Source organism: Ranitomeya variabilis, chromosome 6, assembly GCF_051348905.1.
Source record: "Ranitomeya variabilis isolate aRanVar5 chromosome 6, aRanVar5.hap1, whole genome shotgun sequence".
Lineage (NCBI taxonomy): Eukaryota > Metazoa > Chordata > Amphibia > Anura > Dendrobatidae > Ranitomeya > Ranitomeya variabilis.
In genome coordinates, this window is record NC_135237.1 from 41744440 (window position 1) to 41763252 (window position 18813).

The window sequence follows — 18813 nt, forward strand, 5'->3', positions numbered from 1 at the left end:
TTAAAGGAATAATAGATTAGGAACATCAAGTCTGAAATGTATCATAATTACTATATCATTATTTAAATCTATTTCTATGTAATGTAGTGCCTATTAAATAAGTTTAATTACCTTATAATTACCCCACAGAGCAATCTAGGCATTAGTGTAAGTAGATTGACATGATGCTCACGTTCCCCCTTGAAGACACAAGTATTGTTATAATGTATTTGAATGTGTGATGTGTTTAGTGACAATAGTTATTGGTAATACAGTAGTAGTCTTCCCAGCAGCAGCAAGTTAATAGGGACAGTTACGGTTAATAGTTGGGACTAGCCCAGAGTGGGAGGGGTAGAAGTGAAGGGACAGAGACAGATTCCTGTCAGGAAGGCAGTTAGGGCCCAATGCGCTGTAAGAGCAGACCAGTGAGCAGAGCCGCATGAAGCGGGTGTCCCGGAAATGAGAGGAGACCGAGGCAACAGATAGCTGGATCCAAAGTAGAGATGAGGAACAGTGATAAACGGAGTAAGCGATAAACTGGAGACAGAAATTGGGTCAGGAGGCGTAGTGGGGCGGTCTCAAGATCGTAAGCCAAAGAGGTAACAGGATGCATCAGAGCAGTGAACGCAAAATGAAGAGAGTACCCCAGGCGGTAGTTCCAAGGCATCGGCAAGGGTTCAATTAACCCTTTTAAGGACAGAGTCAATTTTCTTTTTGTGCTTAAATTTTTTTCCTCCTCTTCTTTAGAGCACCATCATTTTTTCATATTCCCTTTGCGTTGTGTTTATGGGTGAAGTGCAGTAATAAAAAAACTACAGTTCTGGTAGTTTTATATATTTTTATTTTACTTTATAAATGCTTACCGTATGAGTGAAACAATTTTATCGTTTATCCTCTGCTTCTCCTCCTGAATATATATGGATACATTGAAAATTGACCTTTATCATTCCACTTGTCATAGTTGTGTGTCACTACACAGCTGACCACTGTCCGCACTGATTGGGCATATGAAACTGTGCAGCCATAACTGGAAATATCCAGTTTTCAAATTATTCCTAAAATTCTAGGAAGAATTACCAAGGATTGGCATAGCACCTAATTCTAGGAAACTTTGCCCCAGAATTGTGCTTTTACAATTGGTACAAATATTTACTAAAACACTTGTCAGAAAGCTCACACTTTAAAGGGGTTGCCCTCTACTCGGACAACCCCTGCCCAATCCCTAGGTTCTACCCAGTAAAATAATAAGAATGCTACTCACCTCTGGTGCCTGCGCCATTCCAGCGGTGTTGGCACTATCTCTCCCGGGGCTCGCTTGACATAATAATGTCACACAATCCCCGGGACAACCAGTGCTTACACTGGAGGTCAATATACGTACGGTAAGTGTTATTATTCTACTCGGGGAAAACATGCTGATTTAGAAGGGGGTGTCCAAGTGGTGGACAATTCTTTTATCTTTAGGTCTGCACAAGGGATTTTGGACTTCGGCCACTAGAAAGATTTATCAATCAATAAGGAGGACTAAATGGAGAACTTCAGAAAATGTTGAAAAGCTTGATTTTAACGTACCTTGATATCATATTTTTTTCTCTTTAAGCTGAGAATATACTACTACTTTGCGGACATTACTTCGATGCTCACGGTGGGACTACAAATTCAGGCTCAAGATCAAGTTAATGACATTTGGAAACAAGACTCGAGCCATAAAAATGAATGGAGAAGAGGGGTCATTGCTGTTAGCAGCTCGGAGCCGTTTCAGGTTAGTCCTGTATAATTTCACTTTTCTCCGTAATGACTTTGATACAATGTTTTCATAAGATCAAACGGGAGACAAGGAAATATCAAGTGATGTTCTGAATTGTAACAATGGTCACGTCCGTGGCGTCGCATTGTAGCTTCCGACCTTATGAAAGAGTTCACGAAAAATGTTGTAATCACAACTGCAGGAAAAAGGAGTAAAAGTTTGAAAACTTGAGCTTTCCAAAAGGTTTACTATATTAAATTTATATTATTTAACCCCTTCCCGACCCATGACGCCACATAGGCGTCATGAAAACCCGTGCCAATCCGACCCATGACGCCTATGTGGCGTCATGGAATGATCGCGTCCCTGCAGATCGGGTGAAGGGGTTAACTCCTATTTTACCCGATCTGCAGGGAGAGGGGGAGTGGTACTTCAGCCCAGGGGGGGTGGCTTCACCCCCCCGTGGCTACGATCGCTCTGATTGGCTGTTGAAAGTGAAACTGCCAATCAGAGCGATTTGTAATATTTCACCTAAAAAACTGGTGAAATATTACAATCCAGCCATGGCCGATGCTGCAATATCATCGGCCATGGCTGGAAACACTAATGTGACCCCCCCCCACCCCACCGATCGCCCCCCCAGTGCTCCGTTATAGGGTCCGGTCCCCTCCGTCCGCCTGCCGGCTCCCCCGTCCTGCTGTCCGCTCCCCCGTCCTCATGCCCGCTCCCCCCCTGCTCCTATGTCACCCCCCCGTGCTCCGACGCCCCCCCCCGTGCCCCGATCTCCCCCCCCTTATACTTACCGAGGCTCCCGGTCCCCGTCCGCCTCCATCATGGGCGCCGCCATCTTCCAAAATGGCGGGCGCATGCTCAGTGCGCCCGCCGGCCGGCAGATTCATTAGAGGTACATTTTGATCGCTGTGGTAGGTTCTATCACAGCGATCAAAATAAAAAAATAATAAATAAACCCCCCCCTTTATCACCCCCATAGGTAGGGACAATAATAAAATAAAGAAAATATTTTTTTTTCTTTTTCCACTAGGGTTAGGGTTAGAACTAGGGTTAGAACTAGGGGTAGGGTTAGGGGTAGGGTTAGGGTTACGGGTAGGGTTAGGGTTAGGGGTAGGGTTATGGCATGTGCACACAGAGCGGATCGGCCGCGGATCCGCAGCGGATCGGCCGCGGATCCGCAGCGGATCGGCAGCGGATCGGCAGCGGATCGGCCGCGGATCGGCCGCGGATCCGCAGCGGATCGGCCGCGGATCCGCCGCGGATCCGCAGCGGATCGGCAGCGGATCGGCAGCGGATCCGCAGCGGATTGGCAGCGGATCCGCAGCGGATTGGCAGCGGATCCGCAGCGGATCGGCAGCGGATCGGCTGCGGATCCGCAGCGGATCCGCAGCGGATTGGCCGCGGATCCGCAGCGGATTGGCAGCGGATTGGCCGCGGATCCGCAGCGGATTGGCCGCTGCGAATTCGAAGCAGTTTTCCATCAGGTTTACAGTACCATGTACACCTAAGGAAAACCAAATCCGCTGTGCCCATGGTGCGGAAAATTCCGTGCAGAAACGCTGCGTTGTATTTTCCGCAGCATGTCAATTCTTTGTGCGGATTCCGCAGCGTTTTACACCTGTTCCTCAATAGGAATCCGCAGGTGAAATCTGCACAAAAAAACACTGGAAATCTGCTGTAAATCCGCAGGTAAAACGCAGTGCCTTTTACCTGCAGATTTTTCAAAAATCATGAGGAAAAATCTCACACGAATCCGCAACGTGGGCACATAGCCTTAGGGTTAGGGTTGGAATTAGAGTTAGGGTTGGAATTAGGGCTAGGGTTTGAAATAGGGTTAAGATTAGGCTTGTGGTTAGGGTTACGGATAGGGTTAGGGGTGTGTTGGGGTTACAGTTGTGGTTAGGGTTGGGATTAGGGTTACGGTTGGGATTAGGGTTAGGATTAGGGTTGGAATTAGGGTTACGGGTGTGTTGCGGTTAGGGTTGTGGTTAGGGGTGTGTTGGGGTTAAGGTTGTGATTAGGGTTATGGCTACAGTTGGGATTAGGATTAGGGGTGTGTTGGGGTTAGTGTTGAAGTTAGAATTGTGGGGTTTCCACTGTTTAGGCACATCAGGGGTCTCCAAACGCAACATGGCGCCACCATTGATTCCAGCCAATCTTGCGTTCAAAAAGTCAAATGGTGCTCCCGCCCTTCCAAGCCCCGACGTGCGCCCAAACAGTGGTTTACCCCCACATTTGGGGTACCAGCGTACTCAAGACAAACTGGGCAACAACTGCTGGGGTCTAATTTCTCCTGTTACCCTTGCAAAAATAAAAAATTACTTGCTAAAACATAATTTTTGAGGAAAGAACAATTATTTTTTATTTTCACGGCTCTGCGTTATAAACTTCTGTGAAGCACTTGGGGGTTGAAAGTGCTCACCACACATCTAGATAAGTTCCTTCGGGGGTCTAGTTTCCAAAATGGGGTCACTTGTGGGGTGTTTCTACTGTTTAGGTACATCAGGGGCTCTGCAAATGCAATGTGACGCCCGCAGACCATTCCATCAAAGTCTGCATTTCAAATGTCACTACTTCCCTTCCGAGCCCTGACGTGTGCCCAAACAGTGGTTTACCCCCACATATGGGGTATGAGCGTACTCACAACAAACTGGGCAACAAATATTGGGGTCCAAATTCTCCTGTTACCCTTGTGAAAATAAAAAATTGCTTGCTAAAACATCTTTTTTGAGGAAAGAAAAATGATTTTTTATTTTCACGGCTCTGCGTTGTAAACTTCTGTGAAGCACTTGGGGGTTGAACGTGCTCACCACACATCTAGATAAGTTCCTTGGGGGGTCTAGTTTCCAAAATGGGGTCACTTGTGGGGGGTTTCTACTGTTTAGGCATATCAGGGGCTCTGCAAACGCAACCTGACTCCCGCAGAGCATTCCATCAAAGTCTGCATTTCAAAACGTCACTACTTCCCTTCCGAACCCCGACGTGTGCCAAAACAGTGGTTTACCCCCACATATGGGGTATCAGCGTACTCAGGAGAAACTGGACAACAACTTTTGGGGTCCAATTTCTCCTGTTACTCTTGCAAAAATAAAAAAATTCTGGGCTAAAAAAATATTTTTGAGGAAAGGAAACACATTTTTTATTTTCACGGCTCTGCGTTATAAACTTCTGTGAAGCACTTGGGGGTTCAAAGTGCTCACTACACATCTAGATAAGTTCCCTTGGGGGTCTAGTTTCCAAAATGGAGTCAATTGTGGGGAGTTCCTACTGTTTAGGCACATCAGGGGCTCTGCAAACGCAACCTGACGCCCGCAGAGCATTCCATCAAAGTCTGCATTTCAAAACGTCACTACTTCCCTTCCGAACCCTGACGTGTGCCAAAACAGTGGTTTACCCCCACATATGGGGTATCAGCGTACTCAGGAGAAACTGGACAACAACTTTTGGGGTCCAATTTCTCCTGTTACCCTTGGGAAAATAAAAAATTGTGGGCTAAAAAATCATTTTTGAGAAAAGAAAAATTATTTTTTATTTTCATGGCTCTGCGTTATAAACTTCTGTGAAGCACTTGGGGGTTCAAAGTGCTCACCACACATCTAGATTAGTTCCTTGGGAGGTCTAGTTTCCAAAATGGGGTCACTTGTGCGGGAGCTCCAATGTTTAGGCACACAGGGGCTCTCCAAACGCGACATGGTGTCCGCTAATGATTGGAGCTAATTTTCCATTCAAAAAGCCAAATGGCGTGCCTTCCCTTCCGAGCCATGCCGTGCGCCCAAACAGTGGTTTACCCCCACATATGGGGTATCATCGTACTCAGAACAAACTGGACAAAAACATTTGGGGTCCAATTTCTCCTATTACCCTTGGGAAAATAAAAAATTCTGGGCTAAAAATCATTTTTGAGGAAAGAAAAATTATTTTTTTATTTTCACGGCTCTGCGTTATAAACTTCTGTGAAGCACCTGGGGGTTATAAGTGCTCACTATGCATCTAGATAAGTTTCTTGGGGGGTCTAGTTTCCAAAATGGGGTCACTTGTAGGGGAGCTCCAATGTTTAGGCACACAGGGGCTCTCCAAACGCGACATGGTGTCCGCTAACGATTGGAGCTAATTTTCCATTCAAAAAGTCAAATGGCACGCCTCCCCTTCCGAGCCTTGCCGTGCACCCAAACAGTGGTTTACCCCCACATATGAGGTATCGGCATACTCAGGAGAAATTGCCCAACAAATTTTAGGATCCATTTTATCCTGTTGCCCATGTGAAAATGAAAGAATTGAGGCTAAAAGAAATTTTGTGTGAAAAAAAAGTACTTTTTCATTTTTGCGGATCAATTTGTGAAGCACCTGGGGGTTTAAAGTGCTCACTATGCCTCTGGATGAGTTCCTTGGGGGGTCTAGTTTCCAAAATGGGGTCACTTGTGGAGGAGCTCCAATGTTTAGGCACACAGGAGCTTTCCAAACGCGACATGGTGTCCGCTAACGATGGAGATAATTTTCCATTCAAAAAGTCAAATGGCGCTCCTTCCCTTCCGAGCCTTACCATGTGCCCAAACAGTGGTTTACCCCCACATGTGAGGTATTGGTGTACTCAGGAGAAATTGCCCAACAAATTTTAGTATCCATTTTATCCTGTTTCCCATGTGAAAATGAAAAAATTGAGGCTAAAATAATTTTTTTGTGAAAAAAAAGTACTTTTTCATTTTTACGGATCAATTTGTGAAGCACCTGGGGGTTTAAAGTGCTCACTATGCTTCTAGATAAGTTCCTTGGGGGGTCTAGTTTCCAAAATGTGGTCACTTGTGGGGGAGCTCCAATGTTTAGGCACACGGGGGCTCTCCAAACGCGACATGGTGTCCGCTAAAGATTGGAGCCAATTTTTCATTAAAAAAGTCAAATGCAGCTCCTTCCCTTCCGAGCCCTGCCGTGCGCCCAAATAGTGGTTTACCCCCACATATGAGGTATCAGCGTACTCAGGACAAATTGGACAACAACGTCCCTGGTCCAGTTTCTCCTTTTACCCTTGGGAAAATAAAAAAATTGTTGCTAAAAGATCATTTTTGTGACTAAAAAGTTAAATGTTCATTTTTTACTTCCATGTTGCTTCTGCTGCTGTGAAACACCTGAAGGGTTAATAAACTTCTTGAATGTGGTTTTGAGCACCTTGAGGGGTGCAGTTTTTAGAATGGTGTCACTTTTGGGTATTTTCAGCCATATAGAACCCTCAAAATGACTTCAAATGTGAGGTGGTCCCTAAAAAAAATGGTTTTGTAAATTTTGTTGTAAAAATGAGAAATCACTGGTCAAATTTTAACCCTTATAACTTCCTAGCAAAAAAAAAAATTGTTTCCAAAATTGTGCTGATGTAAAGTAGACATGTGGGAAACGTTATTTATTAACTATTTTGTGTCACATAACTCTCTGGTTTAACAGAATAAAAATTCAAAATGTGAAAATTGCGAAATTTTCAAATTTTTTGCCACATTTCCGTTTTTTTCACAAATAAACTCAAAAATTATCGACCTAAATTTACCACTAACATGAAGCCCAATATGTCACGAAAAAACAATCTCAGAATCGCTAGGATCCGTTGAAGCGTTCCTGAGTTATTACCTCATAAAGGGACACTGGTCAGAATTGCAAAAAACGGCAAGGTCATTAAGGCCAAAATAGGCTGGGTCATGAAGGGGTTAAAGGTATCTAAGGAATAATAATTAAATAGAAAATCTGATACAGTGGGGCAAAGTCATCAAAGACGAAAAGTTTGCAATTTTGGATATTTTTACTCCAGTTTGACGCAGTTCCACATAAAAGGGGGAAGATCGGTAGGAGCCAGGGATGGATAGGTCTGTAAAATTCAGCAAAAGTACTGGTGTTTCTTAAATCAGAAATGCTACTCCAGTCCCTTCTTGGAGAAGCATTTCTGGTGGTGCACGTTTTTGCAAATAAGTGCTGAATTTATTAAGTGGCACGTCGTACTCCATTATGACTTGCATGCTCAATGCCAGTCTTAATGAATCGCTCAAAGTGTCATTTTATAGAATTTCCTAACTTTTTGGCTAAAATATCCTGCTCAGAATAAAAAATATGAACCTGCCAAGTCATTTTCCTGCCAGAAATCGCACTATTCTCTTCTTTATTTTGGAAGAGACTCGCCCATTCAAGTCTATTGGTGGGAAAAAAAAAATCAGATCCCTTACGCATCAACAGTCTATCATCCGATTTTTACGGGTACATTGCAATTCTGGAACATAGGAAACTGTATTTGGTCTTGTACATTTTTTTAACTGCTGATGTATTTAAAAAAATGCCATATGGATGATAATATGGATGAAAAATTGTCCATTTTTTGGGATGAAGGTCTGACAATTTATTTCATAGGCTCGTAAGAAGTTAGCCTGACAGCGGCATTTTTACATGGCACGATCCTTGTGCAACGCCCTTTCTGGTGCCCATCACCCATCCCCACAATGCAATTATGGGAAACTGATGGGTTTTTATGGCAGCAGAGATCCTGCTGACATTGCAGTATATAGAACATATGATCAAACTACTGCAGGTTCAGGTACTGTTAGGGAGCTAAAAATTAAGGTAAGAATAAAAAATCTATTTTCAAAATCTGAAAAAAAATGGAAAAATATAGAAGTTTGAATCACTCCTTTTTCCCAGGTCAAATATAAAGTCATAAAAAAAACAAATTTGGTAATGCTATATTGATAATTATATAACATATACGTTAAATGCCGTATAGAAATAAAATTGAAAGGCCAAAATTGCCATTTTTCATTTCCTGTACCTTCCCCAGGAAATTGCAATAAAAAACGATCCAGATTTGTACCCCTAAGTCTATGGGTGCATGTGACACACCGGACTGCACTCGGATGTCATCCCAATGCAGTCTGATGCACACCGAGACAGGCAATGAAGGAGATGGAGAAATTACTTTCTCCGTCTCCTCCGCCCATGTGCTGTGATTCTCCCATACGAGATGATCGGAGCGCACTGGGCTCCCGCTCGCAGCAGAGTTTGAGCCGAGAGTCATTAGCATATAGTATCCAATGCTATACACTAGTGTGACTCCAGCCTAATGAATAAAAATATTAACTCGCCACGCCCTGATATACATCCATCAACCGAAATGTAACAGTGGTAGGTAGGGTTGAGCGAAACGGGTCGTTCATTTTCATAAGTCGTCGACTTTTGGCAAAGTCGGCGTCTCATGAAACCCGACCCGATCCCTGTGTGGGGTCGGCCATGCGGTACGCGATCTAGGCGCGAAAGTCACGTTTCGTATGAAGCGTTTAGCGCCATTTTTTCAGCCAATGAAGGAGCGGTAGAGTGATGACGTAGGTGTTAGGGGGCGTACACAACAACCGGCATTTTTTTCCGCGTGCATTACAGCGATGTGCAAAGTGTAAAATGAGCGTTCTGGGAGCGATGTGGAAAATGAGAGAGAGAGAGAGAGAGAGAGGGAGGGAGAAAATTAAAAAAAAAAAAAAAAATTTCTTCATTGGGTTTCGTGTTTCGGCCGAAACCCGACTTTTCACGGTGGTCGGCCGATTTCACTCGACTCGACTTTTAAGACAGTCGGGTTTCACAAAACCCGACTCGACCTTAAAAAACTAAAGGTCGCTCAACCCTAGTGGTAGGGCTTTTATCAAGACAATAGAAAAATAAAACTGCAAAAATAAAAAATCCCCCAAGAAGGAAGAAGTTATTTGTTATTTTTTTTCCCAATTGTTTTTGATGTCTTATAGAAAAGACTAAAGAGAAAAGCACCAGAAAAAAAAATTCCACTGTCCCGTAAAACACTACAAAAACTACAAGAGCCTAAATGATGCATATCGGCAAGGGTATTTTTGAACAAAAAAGAAAATAAAAATATACACAAAAAAACAAAAACTTCTAAAAAAAACCTGTAGTTTGTTCACTGACTCTATCAGTGCATACCAAGTGGTTTCTTAGGACAATCTAGCAAAAACTTTTTATGGTGGTAATGGGGGTGGATGTAGAGGAATTGCCCGTTCCATATTACACCCCTAACTATACAGTCTGCCACTGTGCTTACATTATTTATTCCACATCCATTTTTACATTTCTCGGAAGCCATGTGACAGCTCTGTAAAAAATTTGCTAAAGACTTTATCCAATGGGCTAATTATTTTTTACAGTCCGGGTTACAGTCCACAATTACTGGAATCTTCCTATCGGGTAGTATTGAAATGACTTGCCGAAGTTTGTCAGAACACAAGTGACACAAGGTCTATTAGAAAATATTAAGCTTCATTTGCTACGACTTAGAACGTCTCCGAGATCGTTTCCATGCGCTGACATGTATTAACTCCTGACCCAGCTCTGAAATAAGCTGAAATGACTGCACCTTCCGTTATCAAGCAAGACAGATGAAACAACGTGGAAATTCTCTATTCATTGAAGATCTTTAATGATTTTAATATAATAGAAGTTTATATTAAAATAGAGGTCACGTAATAAAAATAGGTTGGGTTTTGGCAACATCGACACAAAGACAAGCTCTGTTATGATTTAAAACTGATATTAAAGGTTGTAGATGAGATTAGAATATTAGATCTATCCTAAACTCAGCTGCCCGACTAATCCACCTGTCCCCCCGCTATTCCCCGGCCTCTCCCCTCTGTCAATCCCTGCACTGGCTCTCCATTACCCAGAGACTCCAGTACAAAACCCTAACCATGCCATACAAAGCCATCCACAACTTGTGTCCTCCATACATCTGTGACCTCATCTCCCGGTACTTACCTACACGCAACCTCCGATCCTCACAAGATCTCCTTCTCTACTCCCCTCTTATCTCCTCTTCCCACAATCGCATACAAGATTTCTCTCGCACATCTCCCCTACTCTGGAACTCTCTACCCCAACATATCAGACTTTCACCTACCATCGAAACCTTCAAAAGGAACCTGAAGACCCACCTCTTCCGACAAGCCTACAACCTGCAGTAACCACCGATCGACCAAACCGCTGCATGACCAGCTCTATCCTCACCTACTGTATTCTCACCCATCTCTTGTAGATTGTGAGCCCTCGTGGGCAGGGTCCTCTCTCCTCCTGTACCAGTTGTGACTTCTATTGCTTATCATTATTGTACATGTTTTTTATTATGCATACCCCATTTCATATGTAAAGCACCATGGAATAAATAATAATAAATAATAATAATGATAATAATAATTGGAAAAAAGGATCCTTTTTTTCCAAAGAAGTCCCAACAGAATTTTTATTTCATAAACTGTCCTAATTACCTGTGTAAGTGCCTTAGATTTACCGATCATGGCCTTTCCCAGTTTTCAGCGTCGCTCCGGTGCTCTTCTTTCCCACATTACCTGCAAGTAGACTAAGCGGCTCACATAGGGGTTTATGTATGAGCCAGAGGTCTATGGAACTTCGTTTTCAGGTTCCATAGACTTACGTGGAAGGATGTAGCTTCGACTCACACAGCAATCACTTTGCATGTTGGCAAAGAAGAGAAGCACTCACGAGGGACCAGAATGACCCTGGAAAGCGGAGATGACACCAAATTAGTAAGTATAGCAATACACTTACACATCGTCACATAAGTAATTAGGACAGTTTCCGAGAAAAAAAAAATTGTTGGTACTTCTTCATTTAACAGTGTCACGTTTATCAGCAAGTTGTGGTTGGTACTGTAACAAATAAAGAGTGGCCATGGTTTTGGAATTTAAAAAAATATTTCTTCTCCTTCTGTCCCTCTTCTTTTTAACCTTCAGACCTTCGGACAGTAGAAAACAAGAAAAATTAGATGAGATTAGCAGAATCAGACTACATGGTTTATTTGACAAAACCCAAGAAAAAGAACCAAAAAAATAAAAATGAGCAAAAAACAACAAATAAATCTGTTAATAGTAATAGTGCACGTAAATAACATGAAAGCCATCCCACCATGACAAGGTGAACCTATCGGGACGGTCTTATTCTGTCTCTAATATTAAAACCTTACACCTTACCATATGCCAAACAATGTCAGTGTGAATAAGGGCAAAGCAGGACAAGGCCCCGATGGAGACCCCCACTCATGGGAGGCTATATAAATGGAATATTTAGCTTAAATAATGGAAGCCATGCCCCCTGTTTGTACAAAGTTAAAGAGATAGCAGCAAAATACGTGTAATAGTAGGAAAACTGAAAATGGTGACAAAAGCAAAATATTTTTTTTTTTACAAATTTCTGATTTTTTCTTTTTCTCTATTTAAATGAAAAAAAAAGTAACAACTGTACAGGTTTGTGTAATCATATTGACCTGGATAATCATATTGCCAGGTCAGTTTTACCATATTGTGAACGTAGTAAATAACCCCCCCCCCAAAAAAAAAAAAAAAAAAAAAAAATTGTGAAATTCCACTTTTTTTGCAATTTAAATGCATTTCGAATTATTTTCCTGTTCTCCAGTACATTATACAGTAGATTGAATGGTGTTATTCAAAAGTACAACCCGTCTTGCAAAATGCAAGCCCTCATATGGCCATATTGACAGAAAATGAAAAAAGTTATGGCTCTTGGAAGAAGGGGAGGAAAAAATGAAAACGGAAAAAAAACAAAAGGAAAATCACCATGTCATGATGGGGTTACAGGCAATCAGGGGTACTTTAAAAAATGTTTTAGTTTAATGCAAATCTAATTTTCTGTCCGAATTTGAGCGAATCTGACGGATTTAAATTCTTTCATTCTTTTGCTCATTTTTACATTTGCTGAGTGTATTACCTAACCATTTGCTGCTCTTGTGCTTATAATGAATGAATTAGATCTTTGGATCTCGAAGGGACCTTGGACGCGTAAAAGATAATGACGGCATACGATATGGTAGCGCTATTACTGCATTAATCTGGGTTATTACGGAAGTCCATAATGGTGAAATAATGACGATAACTGAGCAGCGATGAGGTCTTAGTCTCGGGGGTGGTCAGATGATGAACGTCCTCTGCAGTTATCGGTCTCTTCACCTGTGGCTGATGTATTGCTGCCTGGTAATTGGTAATTGGTCTTGTATATAGCTGATATTAAGGTGCAGCAGCATCTGGAGGAGATAGATATCATTAAATTGATGTGTTTACTGGGAGGACTGGATTCACGTGTCATTTCCAGTGTTTTCAGCTTGTTAGAATTATTTCGAGGGAAATTGTTACCTTCTTGCCCCGAATAGACTGAAGTGAGCTGTGATGTAACCACACAAAGTAGTGAGGCTAAGGCTACAAGGCAACTCATCTTCGTAAGTTGTTCGTTACTTGCTGGTGCAAAAAATGTTACTAGCAGATTTTTTTATAGTTCACTTCCAGGCGGAATCAGAAAAATGGAGCCATTTTTCTGAATCGTTAAGGGACATCAAAAAGTTTAAAAAAAATCCTTATAACTGACCTTACCTCTCATCTCTCAAGCCCCCACACTACTCAACGGCACACCACCACATCTTCTGATCCCCGACACTTGCAATGGAATCCCTGGGCCTCTCACGCTGGGCCAGCACTTTCAGGTTTCATGGAGCACAGGAGGTCACAGCGCAGACATGATGACGTTATGACCACCCTTGAACTTGTGAAGAACCCTCCCGGTCTCTATAAAACCGGAAAATGCCAACCCAGCATGAGAGGCCCAGGGATTGCAGAGCAAGTCGCGGGGGATGAGAAGATTCAACAAGAGCCGGACAAATGGTGGTGAGGAGTGGAGAGGCAAGACATATAGCAGAAAAGCGAGTATAGAGATTTTTTTACATTTCTTTAGATATTATGTTTATTAATCTCTGGGGTCTGGATCTCAGAGTAGAACAAGAGACATTAAATTTGCAGAGAATCACTTCTCCACAAATCTAATTTCCAAGGAAAAACTGTGTGAAATGACGAACTCAAATTTTGCTTGATCTTCTCATTTCTACATAGGACCCAAAGGGTATTGTAGTGCATAGTGAAAATCACAGTCCCTTACGAAGCCCAAGTATCAAGCACCACTCATTGGCACCTCACGATTACAGCACGTGTAATGGTGGTGGTGGGGAGTTAGATGGGCGCCAAGACTTACCCCTGTGATCAAGTGACTTAAATGCTGCTGTCAGTGATTGACAGTATACATAAGAGTCTCATTGAGCATGTTATAATATTAATCATATACAGTATATATAGGCAAAGTTGTAATTAATTAAATAGACAAAACACCTACCTCGAGCATACAGAAGTACAGTAGATGCATCAGGCATTTATATTGCAGCTCTTTTAAGGCTTCTTTTACACTTGCCGTGTTTTTGCAGGCAGTTTTTGCAGGACCAATATATTTCTACGGGGCCGCAAAAGCGGGCCGTAAAAATTGGTTGGAGCGCAGTGTGCCATATGGCCGTGAGGGCCGTATTTACAGCCATGAAAAAATATTGAGCCTGCTCGATATTTTTCACGGCTTATGGACATGGTCCCCATTGACATCATTGGGGCCGCAAAAACAACGGAAGCTTGCCCAGTGTGTTGATTTTGCAGTACACCTTGAAGACCATATTTGCGGAACCCCGTATTTTTTATTAGGACACTCCTAATCTATTCCAAACCAGAAAATCGGTGATCCGAGAAGATTTTTGCAGCCTGTTTTTGTGGCAAACTGTGAAAATTACGGCAATGCGGCCCGCAAAAAAGGCCCGCAAAAGCGGGTGGCAAAAAATACGGCAAGTGTAAAAGAAGCCTTATATAAGCCACATTACCATAATGTGACTGTGCATAAGCTCTGAAAAGTTTAGCAAAATTATTATTTTAATTATTATACATTTTTTTTAAACCAACAGAGAAAAACAGCAAATAATATGAGAATACCACAAAGGCCATAGGTGAATTCATCGCAAACAAAACTCTACTTGTATAAGCACCTTATTCTTAAAAAAAATATCCAGTCTGCTTTCAGAATCCATACAGCGAGTACAAATGATCAAGATATTATTTTTTCTAGCTGCGTTTTCAGTATAATGCCAATAACATTCTTGTAAATGCTATAATCTGATTGGCAATTCTTCTACATTCCCAAATCACCGAGCCCAAATTTACCCGAGGTAATGTCAACATAGAAAAGAAGTAATATTTTGATTGATGCAAAGTTTTTTTTTTTTTTTTTTAATCAAAATCAAGATTTTATTACAGCATTTTAATACAGGGGTACATTACCAGCAGATGTGAAATATCTCCTATTTTTCTAGCATTTTCAACTTAGCTGGGTTAGTTTATCTTACCTAGCCATTTATAGCAGTTACCCGGTGTAGATGGATTATTAATAATGGCATTACTATTATTAGCATTATTATTATCTGAGTTATTCTTTTTTAGTGCTTTAACTGTCATTGTGTCTGCAGCAGCACTCCCGTAAACCTTGTAATTTTATTCCATTAGTTTTATCCTCCTGATCCCGAGCTTGAGCCGCGCCTGGCAGTCATGTGACTCCGCCAGCGTTTGCTGTGCTGTTGACAAGTCACATGGTACACTGCCTCGCTGTGTCATTGGATAGCCAACATTGGACAGCCTCTCTATTGTCAGGACGTCCCCTTTCTCCTTGATTGGCATGGGACATCCCCTGCTACTGTAGTTGCATTGTTGAACTAATTTAATACATTTTATAATATTTGTTTCTTCTTTAGTGTTTTAAATAATATATGATTTTTTTGTGTCACAACAAATGGTATTGTGAGTTATAAATAATGTAGCGATAGAGAATATAGAACTGGTGGAAACAGGTTGAACTTGATGGACCTAAGACTTTTTTCCACCTGTAAACCTATATAACAGTAACAAACCTGGGTAACGTTCAAGTAAATATATTGTTATTTTTTTTAGCTTCATTAAGGGTGGAATTTTGGAGCAGTAGGGCAGTAAAATATTATTCTTCCCATAGTTGGACTAGCCTACGAAAATACTACTCTTTTCTGGTAGCCTCTACTTCAAGCCCAGTGAAGGTTCAGCAGAAGACAGCTCTATCTGGATCTGACTTAGGAGTCAATATTTACCACTTGAGTCTATATATCATTATTATTATTATTATTATGATTTATTTCTATAGCACCATTGATTCCATGGTGCTGTACATGAGAAGGGGTTACATACAAATTACAGATATCACTTACAGTAAACAAACTAACAATGACAGACTGATACAGAGGGGCTAGGACCCTGCGCTTGTGGGCTTACATTCTAAAGGATAGTGGGGAAGGAGACAGTCGGTTGGGGGTTGCAGTAGCTCCAGTGTTGGTGAGGCAGTATCTCCGGTAGTGGTAAGGTGGCAGTGTGGCAAATGGAGGTTGTAGGCTTACCTGAAGAGGTGGGTTTTCAGGTTCCGTCTGAAGGATCCGAATGTGGTTGATAGTCGGACGTGTTGGGGCAAAGAATTCCAGAGGATGGGGGATATTCAGGAGAAGTCTTGGAGGCGGTTGGGTGAGGAGCGGATAAGTGTGAAGGAGAGAAGGAGGACTTGGGAGGACCGGAGATTACGTGAGGGAAGATATCAGGAGATTAGTTCAGAGATATATGGAGGAGACGAGTTATGGATGGCTTTGTAGGTCAGTATTAGTAATTTGAACTGGATACGCTGAGGGAATTGGAGCCAGTGAAGTGATTTGCAGAGGGGGGAAGCGGAGGAGTAGGGAGGAGAGAGATGAATTAGTCGGGCAGCAGAGTTAAGGATGGACTGGAGAGGTGCAAGGGTGTTAGCAGGAAGGCCACAGAAAAGGATGTTGCAGTAGTCGAGGTGGGAGATGATGAGGGCATGCACAAGCATTTTAGTAGATTGAGGGTTGAGGAAAGGACGGATTCTGGAAATTTTTTTTTATCATAGAGTAGGTTACATGCAACCTACTAGACCTCACACAATATCATTAGTAGCATACATGCAACATATTTTGTTTGGACCTTCATAATAGTTACCCCTGGTGGCCTCCAGGAAACGCTAGTCCAGCACTGACCCTGTCCTAGCACATTTCTTGAATATTGGGTGTGCTATCTGTTGTCAATATTCATGAAAATCTTAGTTATTATTCTATTATTCTCAGATTTTATGCTGCATTATAGGATAGCAGGTAACCTTCAGCTTTGGCACACAAGGTAGAATATTTTCATGTTTTACGTATTTGGCATTTAGCTAGTAATTAAATAAACTAATTAAATTACAAAAGAAAAAACTACACGAAGACCGGTGTTCATTTATTCACTCACAATAGCTTCAGGAGAACAGAAGATTTCTTTTTGCACTTGGAAATGTCTTAAGAGCATTTTGAGAATAATTTACATTACAGAATGCCAGGTGACGGAGCGCAGCTGAGTTTACAGAACAATAAAACATCCTTAAGAGACTTACTCTATAAAAACCTGACACTTACAATGGAATCTGACCAAATCCAACACTGAAACTCGGGAAAACTCTTGAACATAACTCCGTAAATAATACTTAATACGCAAAGAAATAACTGTTTGTCCACTGCCTGCGTGGGAAGTTTGGCCTATTGTCCTTCAGGTATTGTTACTGCTGTGGTCATAGGGAGGAAAAAAGAGAGCAAAATAGAATGATTTGCAGGTTTCAAAAATTGATCATAAATTCACAATAATACCCATTAGAGTAAAGTGTGTAGAAGCTAAAGAATTTAGTTAACCTAGACTGGCCAAACTAATGTGTATGGGGCCTCTCACTCCCATCAGTTAGACAACAGATGATATCAGAAGAGAAAAGTATCAGGCATAAGCAATTACCGGTTAACATCGGCTCTACTCCACTCTCCCCATTAAAAATACATGCACACTTGCTCAAGTTAGGCATGAACACACATCGGATACCTTGGAAAAACAGGTCATCTAACATGGATGCCCTAGATAGGCTTAGGAGTTACATAAAGATGGCTCATATAATCTCTTTTCTGGAACTGACAATTTTGTAAGTACATCTAAAAGCGATGTCTTAACCCCACCCTTTCAAATTCTGGGATAGTCACCATGAAACAGTGCTCCATTTGTTTAGGAAGTGCCTTCAAGGATTTGATTGAGATTGTATTTCTCTCCGTATGTTCCTATTCTTTAACTGACCATGCACCTTAGGCAGTCATTCGCTTATACTTAAAATATCCTTTCTAAATATCTGTCTTTACACCCTAACCACTTTTGTAATTAGTTTTATTATAAAATGCTCTATATTTATCTCTGACCTGCTAATCTCTAAATTTGTATTTTTTACTTCACTTCCTGGGACATTATGTTGGAAAGGAGTCTCAAACAGGACGTCACAGGAGGCTGGGGCTGCACTCACTTCTCTGCAGCATTTATCACCCCTCTTGGAACATGACATCACCCGGGGAGGGAATTACAGTTAAGTATTACAGTTTTTTGCATTGCCATCCTCTGGAGATGTCATGAATCCATGAAGGTGGATGCTGTGGAAGAGGTGATTGCAGCGCCCGGATTCTGATTTTATTGATTTGTCCACATCTTCTAACTATGCAACAAGAAATTATCAGGTGGTAGTGATACAGCTTCTAGCACCACCCTCAAATGAATCGTCAGCAGGTGCAATGCTGGTGTCACTCACTGCTACTATCTCTGAACCTTATCAATTCACAAAACCATAAAAAATCTCTATGGCACAAGGAATGTAAAACTCACCAATTTTATTCACAAAATAAATACATATATCAATAATGACACCTAGGTACCTCAAAAACAAACTAGAGGCCACCAGGAGTTGGACACAATAAACATCAAATGCTGCACCGCACACATAATGGCTAAGGTTAATGCAGAGTAATCAATGGTCTATGTGAACTGTTATGACCCCAATGGCGAGGGTCTCAGAGGTACGTGGAAGTCTGCAGAATACAAAAATCCAGCTCATAGGGCAGTGGTAACTGGGTTGACCATATATCTACTCCTAACGCCAACACTAGAAGTAGCCGGGGATCATTCCTACGTTGATTCTAGATGACACGCTCCAGCCGGAGAATCTAGCTACCCCTAGTAGAGGAAAACAAAAGACCTTTCTTGCCTCCAGAGAAGGGGACCCCAAAGCTGGATAGAAGCCCCCCACAA

At 41.8% G+C, this 18813-nt stretch overlaps 1 protein-coding gene across 1 annotated transcript in view; it reads left to right on the forward strand.

The window, feature by feature from the left end:
- The window catches only part of MALRD1 (MAM and LDL receptor class A domain containing 1), a 491201-nt gene that overhangs the window by 40972 nt on the left and 431416 nt on the right, over positions 1-18813 (forward strand). Inside the window, exon 4 of the mRNA XM_077268326.1 lies at positions 1580-1741. Coding sequence (XP_077124441.1) covers positions 1580-1741 — 162 coding nt within the window. The remainder of the gene's footprint in view (positions 1-1579; positions 1742-18813) is intronic.